General features: G+C 38.6%; 1 protein-coding gene across 1 annotated transcript in view; it reads right to left on the bottom strand.

The window, feature by feature from the left end:
* Window positions 1-11,604, bottom strand: part of Snd1 (staphylococcal nuclease and tudor domain containing 1) — a 411,985-nt gene that overhangs the window by 259,330 nt on the left and 141,051 nt on the right. Inside the window, exon 11 of the mRNA XM_015488306.2 lies at window positions 743-832. Within this exon, the coding sequence (XP_015343792.2) occupies window positions 743-832 (90 nt within the window). The remainder of the gene's footprint in view (window positions 1-742; window positions 833-11,604) is intronic.

The following is an 11,604-nucleotide window of genomic DNA, read 5'->3' as shown; positions in this document are numbered from 1 at the left end:
GGGGGGGATGACAGGAAAAATAAGGGGGATGCTCAAAAGCTAACTATATTCATAATATGAAGAACATTATCCTCTAAATGAGTACACAAGAAAATGTAATGTAAGATCTCCAAGTTGTTGCCATAGACTAAAAAGGTCAATGTGCTACAGAAAAATCTGCAAAGTAACTATCAGCAAACCACATCCTCCTTACTCACTGAATTGTCATGCAGCACCTGCATAAGAAGCTGTGGGAAATTTTATAAGCCAGATAGCGGTAGCATTCACTAAGAGGTACCATTTCCCTAAGCATGCTCCTAAATCTAGGAGACCCTAACTTCCCCTCCTCTTCAGCCAACCTACCCCTTGGAAGTGAGGGAAACACAAAACAGAAGCAACTTCCTCTCGCTGGAAAAATCTCACAGCCCCAAATTTTAAATGGAGGTGGCTGGAGAAAACAAGAGAGCCAAGGGAATGGAGTGCAGGGCAATATGCAATTATTGAAACTGGAATTGAGCCTGGAACCTGCCATGAGAGTACTGGCAATCAAACTGTGGTCAGGGCCCCAATTTTAAACCTCTCTCAAGGAATACCACTTCCTGACACAGACACACCTCCCTTTATATCAAAGGAATTCTGCTTGACTTGGTGGAGGAGTATCATCTGTTGGTGAAAGGAATAAAAAGGACTCAACTTAAAATAAGCATGTCTGAAGAATTGAATGAAGTACAATCACTTGCAAATATGTTTCTGTCATTCTTACCTTCTTCCCAATAAGCTTTTTTCGAAGAAATTCCCGGGCCTCAAACATGTATGGAATGTCATACAGGGGACGCAGTTTCTTATTCTTATCCTAAAAGCAAAATAATATACCACATCAGGAAGAGAAACCAAATGAACACAGGCAATAGTACAATATATTGGAATGTATGTGAATTTCTCAGAGTCCCAAATATTAAATTAAATAAGTGCTACATATCTGATAAATGTTTAATAAATATTTGGCTAAAATGCTTTATTGAGAGTCAGATTATCTTTTTCACATGATATACTCAAAAATAAGCAATGGAATGTTTGCAATTACCCAAGCTGGAAGTAAGTGTTCAACATCAGGAAATAGCAACATAAACTTCAATATATAAGTATTAGGCCCCTTCATTAATGCACTATAAATTTAATTCAATCGCCTTTATTGAGCACCTACCAATTACTGGTTCCATACAAATCATCCCATAAATACATGTCTATATCCTGAACTCAAAAATCTTGGAACATAGTAATAGAAGAAATCCAACAGATATGAGATAGAAAAACAAAGCAGTTTTGGTTAAGTGTTAAATTACTGGGATACAGACTGAACTGAATGCTATAAAAGTTCAGGGACGTGGAAATAAAGAAGCAATCAGGACATGTTTCATTGACAGGATGGGATTTAATTAAGGTGAATGTGCAGGACAGAAAAAAAAATAGAGTACGAAAAGGTAGAACAAGGAGAAAAGGAAAAAGGAATGATATTTTCTCTCTCTCTTCATTATTTCATGGTTCCCAAAAGATGTGACTGCTCTAAGCAATGTCATTTTGAAATGATGAGAGAGGGTCTAGACGAAGGTGACAGAAGTAAGAATGGATAGAAAGTTAAAGAGATATGAGAACCATCTTAAGAAATGAATTAACAGGAACTGACAAGAGAGTAGATAGAGGGGATAAAAGAGTGGAAATACAATATTGAGCCATGATGACAGGCAAAAGAAATCCAGAGACGTTTGCCTTTTGGTGAGGCTGTGGAGGCACAAAGGATCTAACTGAGAAATAAGAGTCTTAGCTGGACAGATTGGTACATTACCTCAATGTCTCTCTCACACTGGCCTGCCATTTCCAAGATAACAGAAACCATGTCCATTTGTGTTTTACTTTAACACCCCAGCGCTAAGCACGCTAAGCACAGTACCCCAGAGCTAAGCACAGTCTTCTCTCATAGCATGAAATCAATGACTAAAGATGGATTCAGTAGCTTCTGACGAAACATTCAGGATGGTATGCAGAAAGAAAGCATGCCAGGAGAACAGGTCTGCATGTGCAGGTTTGGGGATCTCCAGGATACAGGTAATATTTGAAAAAACTACAGGAAGAAAGGAGAAAGCAAGGACTAACTTCTTTGCTAGATGAACAACACTGGCTCCCCCACTTCTCTGGTTGGCTGAGCTGGCTGTGCCTTTGCCATCTATTAAGCACCTGACAAAACATGAGGCTTCTGTAGGATCCATGCTGGACTCAAAGCAGATATTCATAAGTTATTTTATTTTCTTAAATAGCCAACTACTCTCAGATAAAGAAGCTTCATCCCTTTAAGATCCCATTTTAAAATTCAATCTAATGTCAATAGTGAGGGAAAGAGAATCAAAACTGATGCTTCTTCCCAGATACTAACTAAGCCTTGATGTCTTGAATACATCATAAAACATTTCGATTCATTGATATAACCAAGAAAACCTCTTATGAGAATTCTTCCTGTTATAAGGAAATTTGAGCTTCACATTCATCATCTGATTGTCAACTATTTCCTCTGTGAGAATTTTTTAAAAGGCATTTATTGTTCTTCCACTGCTCTCCAAGGGAGTAAAAGAACCTCCTTGTCCCTGATAATGTATGAAAATCTACATACTCTGCACAGAAAGAACTAGGGTAGCCAAGGTCTGATCGAGGTCCTAGGATGTTAGGACCATAGCCTAAAAAGTAGGGTACAACGTTGAGCATGAAAATTTTAGAGAAGTAAAAATACAGGAGGGGTACAGTGGAGGTAGAGGAGGAGGATGTGTGGGGTTCCCTGGTCTCAGGGAATGCTGAGTAACACTACGGACAGATTGGATATTTTACAAATGTCTAGGAAGCCAAGTGAAAATAACAAGCCGTAAATTAGAGACTTATTTAGGATCCACAGGTAACATATTATCCTGAAAGAGAGTTAGTGACGACACTCAGTGATAGAGTTAGAATGCTCATTGACAAAAGATGTTGGGTGCCAGTAAGGAAAAGGATTTTTAATAAAGACAAAAATCAATGGTAATCAGAATCAGCCCTCAGGAACAAAGAAGTGCCAACATATTCACGTTCACCAAGCAACAGAGGAAAATCTATTTACAGAGAGTAGCTGTGTGATTACAAAAGCTTTAGTGAACAAAATTTTTAAAAATGAATTCAACAAAATAACAGTATTTACTATAAACAGCCATCTAATTCACTACAGAGCTTGAATTTCCACACCTTACCCTATGTATTACAAAGCATCAGGGGTACAAGGGACTGTCAGTTGACTGGAATTCCAAGGTAAGAAACACAGTTCCAACGAGCATTCAAAAGATCATGGAGTGATATACACCTACATGTGTGAAAATGGTTGTCTAAATAAGAATTCTGTTTTGGCTATGGTGTATAGCTCAGTTGGTAGAGAGAGCATTTGCCTAGTATAAGCAGGGCACTGGTTCAATACCCAGCAACACAAAACACACACACACACCCCGAATCTATTTTGAAGACACTCTGCAGAACTGGGCCAAGTCAAAATACCCTCCAAAGAATGAAAGAAAATAAATAATATGCCAACAAACATCTCCTAATAAAAAAAGAGGGCAACTTCAGAGTTTGATAATATGTCTCTCATGAAACTAGGAAAGAACAAATACCACAAGCAGAAAACAAGATATCAGAAGTGAAAACGGAATGATCTTGTTACTCTAACCCTTCAGAGCTAGGAGCTATTGACATCTGCAAACATCTTACAAGAGAGATATTAGAAGTCCCTAAGACACCACAAAATAAAAGCAATTCCTCCAAATTACCAGGTACATAAAAGCCTTTGAAAGCTCTAAGAGGCAATTGAGGTACGGAATATACTCTGAGAAAACAGGACTTTAGCTGAATCTCGCCTGCTAAAAGGGACTGTCTAGTTTAGATTCTGATTTACATGGAAATTTTTTTTTCCAAAATAAAAATAGAAGAGAATGCTTACTTTATCTGGTGGGCGGATAATATACAAACCAATATGTGCTGTAATCACTGTTCCTCCTGAGAAATGACATTGCGTGTAGGCCCTGCAATGACTCACATTGGAGACGGAAGAGATATCTTCTGTCATCTGCCTCTCTTCCCAGGAGCAAGGCCCAACACCCACTTCTCAGCATCTGAAAACACATCTGGCATTTTTGCAGGAAGGTATTTTTGGCAGTTTGCCAAAATGGGGACATCTGGTCAGTGTTCATTTGGAGGGCAGGAAAAGGACTTCAAATCCACTCCTTGCTCTCAACCCATTTTAGGCCTAATTTTTACCTAGTCTAAATTTAAAAACTATAGCCATAAAACTTTGGCTTTGAGTATAACTAAAAAGGACCTCTCCTCTCATTTTTTTTTTTTAACTTAATGGCTTTGAGATAGTTCAGGATTTCCTAAATAAGTGTGAACAGAAATATATTATGGTAGGGGTATAGGGAAGCAGGTAAGGGTGGCTCCAGCAACATTTTTAAAGTTCCTTATTTAAGACATCATTGGCTGGGCACGGTGGTACAGGCCCATGATCTCAGAAACTCGGGAGGCTGAGACAGGAGGATGGAAAGTTCCAAGGCCAGCCTCAACAATGAAGAGAAATCCTGTCTCAAAATAAAAGAAGAAAAGAATTGGGGGTGAAGCTGAGTGCAGTAGTATAAACCTGTAATCCAGCGGCTCATGGGGCTAACACAGGAGGATCACACATTCAAGACAACCTTAACAACTAAGTAAGACCCTAAATAACTTAGCAAGACCTTGTCTAAATAAAAAATAAATAAAGAGCCGGGGATGTTGCTCAGTGATAAAGCACTCCTGCTACCAAAAAATATGGGGGTGGGGGTGGGAGGATATAGCTCAGTGGTAGGGTACCCCTGGGTTCAATCCCCAGTACTCCTCCAAAAAGTATCATGATCAAAGTGAAAAGTTGAAGCACTGCTGTTGATAACAAAGATTGTGAAAGAAAAAGCATAATTAGAGGGAATGGCGGGGTGGTGCACCAGTGTATTATGCAAGCAGGCTTCAAAGACCCAAAAGAGGTATCAGATGCCCAGCATCTGAAGAAAGGCAAAGAGAACAGCCAAGGTAAATCATGTGTATGCCTGGTGGATTCGGGAAACAACAAAGATACCAGGTGACTAGAGCAGAGTGCAGGAAGGGAGAGAATGGCAGAAATCTGACATCTGAAATAATCACTCTGGTCTTTGTGAGACCCTGTAACAAGTGAAGGGTGAAGCCTGGAAGACAAATTAGGGAATTATGCTGTACTCTACGTAAGGATTGAGAGTTTACAAAAGGGTGGCAGCACTGAAGGAAGTTAAAGGCAGTCAGAAGTGGAAATACGAAGTAGATTCTAGATGGAATGGGAGATGTAAACAAAAGGGAAGAATCAAGGAAGAGTCCAAGTTATTATTTATTGTTAAAAAACAATGGAAGAACGGGCAAAAAAGTATATATGGGCACTTCACTAAAGAACTCTGACAAGATGCTGTGTGCATAAAAAGTATAATTTCAGTAATAATCTGAGAAATGTAAATTGAGATCCTATATTACAAACATCATTGGAAAAAAGATGTGAGAAAGTGGGAATGCCCTTTAACTACCAATGGTATAGAATGTTGTAAATACTTTGGCACTTTTACATGGTACTGTATGGTTAAAGTTGGTTAAAGTTAAGGCTATGTATACTTTAATTAGGAAATGCTAGTTACAAGTAGGAATACACTCTAAAAAACTTGTCACATGTACAAGATAAGGCTATACTGACACTGTGTATCATATAACCACAAAATAGAATACAAAGCAGTTACACTGAATTAAAGCAAGCTAACAAAGGTACAAATTTTAAAACAATACTGAACAGGAAAAAGAACATAAATCCCATACAAATGCAGACTAAAAACAGACACAAACAATATTATGCTATTCACAGAGCTTTGTTAGCGGCAAAAGTATAAAAATGCTGAGAAATAAAAAAACCAAGCTAATGGTTACCAATGTGAGATGGGAGAGGGGTTGAAAAATGGGGCTGAAGATGAGCACTCAAGGATGTTCAACTGTACCTGTAATATTTAATATTAAAAGGGGGGAAGAGGAAGAAACTGAAAAAGGAACCTAAGTGATTGTTTTGTTATATTATTCTTTAAACCTGTAACTTTTTTTTCTAAGTGAAAAAACGTCCAGGGAGAGGAAATTTTCAAATCTGGTTTGTCACCTTTTCCATTTCCCACAATGTCTTACACTTTTCTCTTTTCAGTAGAATAACTGGGCATCCTTTCTCATAAGAAATGCATTAAATTCCATTTTTTCTTAAAAAAAAAAAAAAGATACTCTCTCACAGATGTAACCCTTCCATGAAACAGAGGAAATAATTTAACTATAAATATGCTGTCAAATAAACAAGGTCAAAAGAAGTCTGACTTTCACTTTAAAAGGAGACAAACTATAATATCTTAATTAATGTAGCCAAGTGGAATTATACTGCATGCTGATCTTAAAACTGTTGAATTAAAATAAGTAAGAACAACAGACATGAACAGACTTAAATGGATAAAATTTCAAACAGTAAATAATGGACCAGTCCCAGTAGCTTTTCCTCATATGCCATTTTAATAAACAAAGGCTGCAATTTCCATTTGAATTACAGACTTAAAATAGGAAGAGTATCATATGCCCTAGGCATATTTACAGTCAAGGACCTTTCAATTCCCTTGGCAGCCAGGAGACAGAATCTACAGGGATATTCACTGTTGTGTGGTCATTAACACACACAGTAGCACATTTCTATAGAAGGCAGGTCTGCTAACAGGAAACTATAAGGCAGCAGCAGGGGAAGGTTTTAACTTGTAACCACCTTGGCCAAATGGAAGATATCCTGCATCTCCCCAAGATATCTAACTATACCTGAAGGACTGTGTTCAGGAGCAGTACACACCCAAACACCTCCTCAAAAACTTGCTTCCCCAAAAAACTCAGCTTCATTTCCCAACTAGCATTATTTCTCACTCCCCGCTCAAAATACCTCTTAAAAGTAAACAGTCTATTACAGAGATGCAATCCAGGTAAGTACTGCATGTATAATTCAATACATTTCATACATATTCTAGGAAGCAAAGAAGACACTGTAAATAATGGAAACTAAAATCAAATTTAAAAAATAAAATCTCTTTTAAAAATGTATAGGTGTGGAATCAAAAGTGCTGATTATATAAGATAAATAGTTCCTTTAAATGTATCACTGCTTTTGTATGACCCTCAAATTTCTTGATTTTTGTAAGAACCCTACTTCATCTTGCTGATCCCTTAAGGATCTATGAGCACTATACAGTGTGAAAAGCACAAGAATTTAAGATATGATAATAGCTATTGATGACTACCCTATTGCATAGGCATAATGCAGACAGCAATCTTACCTCATAAGGATCATGACACCCATAAGGAGAGTGTAAGATACCAAGTTTAAGTGACTTTCCTGAGGACCTCACATAATTATGTAAGGGAAAGCTGGGGTTTTGAGCCTGCTTTCCAGATGCTCATCACTGGTGGGCCAGATACTGGGCTCTCTTGGCTTGTTTAGGTCAAAAGGCAATCAATAGGGCTGGGGTTAGCTCAGTTGGTAGAGTGTTTACCTTGCATGTACACAAGACCCTGGGTTCTAATCCCTGGCATCACCACCACCACCAAAAAAAAAAAAAGGCAATCAATCGCACCTGTGTCAGCAGTGGTCTGGTTTTGGTATGCCCAAAAAGGAATTTACCAACACACAGACTTCCAGGCCTACACCAAATACTGTAATACAGTAGGTCTAAAATGATTCCCACAGATCTGCATTTAGAAATAAGTAGCAAGGAAGTATGCAGGCTATACTTTGAGAAATGTTGCTATATAGAGGTGCATGCATGCATGCACGTACAGAAGGATGCATGCATGGGGCGGGAGGGAATGTGTACACACACCTAACCCCACTTAAATCAATGTCAACAAAAAGGAGGTCAGAAAGCCACAATGAGGAGCTTCATTAATGTCAAAATGGTTCAATAAAAATAATAAACAAACTTCAGTAAGTTAATAACAATTGGGGAATTCAATGCTCCTTGATCTTCTGTACAGGTTAGATAACTGGAAACATGCTAGTAATGGTGACAAAACTTCTAAAACCTCCTTTGTTCCAACAATTGAAGACTGGATAAGGAAACTGAGAATCCTACTGAGCACGCCATGCTGACCATGCCAGGTAATAGCAGGAATATCCACATCCTCATTCCTTCCCTGACCAAGTCCACACAGACACCCAGCAGTCTAGACCTATACTAGCCATGGTAACAGCAAAAAAGAACACGAAGTGGCAATTCCAAGAATCAGTCCTGGTTACAAATGTCTTCTGGCAACCTGCCAATAGAACAGTTTCACAGCATCAAAAGAGGGAAAGAAGTAAAGCAAATTTAGGCAGCCTCATGTCCTTGAAGGGACTGACCCGTTATCTCCAGTGCACAGCATATGATTATATTCCACAGGAACTTCCACATCCCAAAATTAAAGTACCATTTTCAAGGCTATCATGGAAGGAAAAAAAAATCTCCCTCTGGAGACTGCTCTTCTACTCAATTACATAAGCCAACTAAGAGCCTTTTCAGAAGTGCTTGCTATTTATTGCTCAGATGCAATAAGGATGGGAAGGAAAGAGACAGCAAGAGAAGAGACGGGTGGGGAGAAAATAAGAGGAGCCAAGCATCAGCACCTCTCTCCCAAGACCCTGTCAAGACTTTAGGAATAGTTAAAAGGCTCCAAGGCTCCAAATCCATTATCTAAGTAGCACACCATATGTGGTCCCTTCACTTGGCTACAAATATTTTTGTAGTAAGAGAAGAGTGGAATGAAAGAACAACACCAACCCTCACAGACCTAAATGCCAAAGAAAACCATGACTCAAAAAGTATGAAGCCGTGTGGCCAACAGAAAAGTGGCTCCCAGACCCACAGAAGGAAATAGAAAAGGAGAAAGGCTCTGGGGACCTGCCCCATCTGCCCTTCCTGCACAAGTGTGAGTTCTAACATGCACCTGAGTAAAAACTTTCTGTCATCCACAAAGTGAAAATGAAAATCTGCTCCGAGGAGGAACTAAGGTGGTGCCACCTTTTCTAGAGGAACAGTGAGGACTCCACTGGCAAGTCTCAGATAATGAAACAGAAAGGGCATGGAATCCTCAAAGAAAACAAAGCTCAAGTTCAGAACTCCGGAAGTCAAAGATGAAAAGAGCTATTCTGGACTTGAAATCAAACATCCCTCAAATATTTTCTGGCACCAAATGATCAAGAGCAAGTGGGCAGTCTGGTGTTGATCTATATAACAGGGGCCCAGGCTGTAGACAAAGAGTCTAGTACAAGCTACTAGCCTCCTACCCGGTGACTTGTCTATTTCCTTGTAAGACCAACTTAAATAAAAATCATCTGGCTTTATACACAACTTTGCAGTGAAAACGAAGAGAAATTCCTTCAAATTCCTGCAAAAACCTGAAAAGGGTTTCAGAAAGGTAACTCAAGGAACATTTTAGCAAATATAAACTCCACTGGAAAACCAAATCTACACTTTTAGTGTTACCAGGAAGCAAAGCTACTTAGCTGAGTTAAGTTTTACAACATCTAACATGGATGTTAACAAGAGCTAAAATGTCTTTAGACAGAGGAAGAGATAAGCCAAAGTTACAGCACTAATCACTCTCTGCCTTGTATTAGCGTAATTTAATTACTTCATACAGGTCTTATCTTCTCTGCCAGACCTCATGAGGGAAGATCTATGTGAGAGAAAAAAAGATCTTCACAGTACCTAGAAAGTGCCCAACATAGTGCAACATTACTAGAAAAGGCTAACACAATGAGAGAAGAAAATAGGTAATACAGAAAAGTCTACCTAGATTTATTTTTGACAACTCGAACTGTAGCTATTGTGATTATGGGAGTGGATGGAATTGGTTAATAAATCTCACAATGAATTATAAAGAAGGGAGCAATACCTCTGCAGCTTCATAACAAAGTTAGCAAGTTCACTAAGCACAGGTGTCTTTTATGGCACGAGTTAACAGCAAACTATTCTACAACTTTCCAGCTGCTGTTATTAACATGATTCTATATTACACAAGAATACATCCATTAATGAAGATTAGAAAGTATTTAGACTTGCAACTTGATTCTACAACTGTAAAACATAAACTCTATAAGCACTGATGCAACAATAAGGCTCTTGGTAGTTTTGTGTAGTTAAAGAAAATCTGAATTCGCAAAATCCAAATAATTAGTATGCTCTCTTTTGACTTAGCTAATTCTTAAAAGCAATCTTCTGTTCTCTCTACAAGTTTGACACAATGAAGTCTATTAGTTATGATCTTTCAAATAATATACCTTCAATGTATAATTAGCCAATTGTTATCAGAAATTCTTATGGAAAACATATAATATCATTCTGAGTTCAAAGTACAGCTCAGCTGATATACTAAAAATATCTCAATTCTGACAGTTCAACTCTAAAATAAATACATTACCCTGCAATGTAAAAGGGGGTAATTTCCTAATGTCAATTTCCTAATGAGATCAAAACATGCAGCTTCTCCCCTCAGACATCACCCTCAATTCCAGATTTTTGGGATTGAGATAAAAGAAGGAAAGGAGAGGGTAGTGAAGGATCCTGCAAGCCCTTTCTTAATTATAGAAAGACTAATTTGCAGCAACACCAATAGGTATGACGTCTTCCTAAATGAAATACACTCCTCATCTGCTGTTCAGGCGAGTGTAGAGAATAGGGAGGAAATAAAAGTCCATCAGTGTCTTCCTGGAAGGGACTCTTTCTACCTAGCTGATGGTTCTGAAAATCAACTGGAAACACAAAATCAATATTAAAAGTGGAAGGGCAAAAGGAATGGGGAACCCTTGAAAGACAAAAGGCAACCTGGAGGTCTTAGAGAGGGTGTGATACAGGGCAGTGGCACGGCCCAGCCATGTCGCAACTGGCTCTGCCTTTTTTGGCACCATTTGCCTTTTCACTGGAAGCTCATAATTAACCAGTTGGCCCTAAATCATGTTTTCTAGTAATGGAGAAATCTTCTCCCACATTTCTTACCCTTCATACCCAGGCTAAAAATGGAGAGCCTGTGCCCTCAGAAGAGACAACCCTGTTACTTAGAGTACAGGCTACAAGCCAGATGAAATCCATCCAGCACAGTGATGTGCCACAAGCCCTCCCACAGTTCTAGAAGAGGAGAAAGAAACAGGGGGAAAAGAAAACACATCCCTTACAATAGCAAACCAATTTTCTCTGTAAGAAACAGCAGAGTTGGGTGAACCCATTTAGAGGATCATATCATATTGTTAGAGAAATGCTTCTTTGTGAATGTCTTCCTTTCTTCACCATATTAAAAAATAATTATTATTATTAAAGTTTCTTCCTGGAACATCACAGAAGGGAAAATGATGCTGGATATGACACCATTATTTAGCTGATGCCAGTGGAACCTTCAATTGAGCCAGAGTTCCAGTCAAAGTTGTGCAATAAATTGTTGTGGGAAGGAAGGAAGGAAGGAAGGAAGGAAGGAAGGAAGGAA

This window comes from Marmota marmota, unplaced genomic scaffold, assembly GCF_001458135.2.
Source record: "Marmota marmota marmota unplaced genomic scaffold, marMar, whole genome shotgun sequence".
Classification (NCBI taxonomy): Eukaryota; Metazoa; Chordata; class Mammalia; order Rodentia; family Sciuridae; genus Marmota; species Marmota marmota.
Note: the sequence above shows the minus strand (reverse complement) of the source record. Positions and strands in the feature narration are given on the sequence as shown.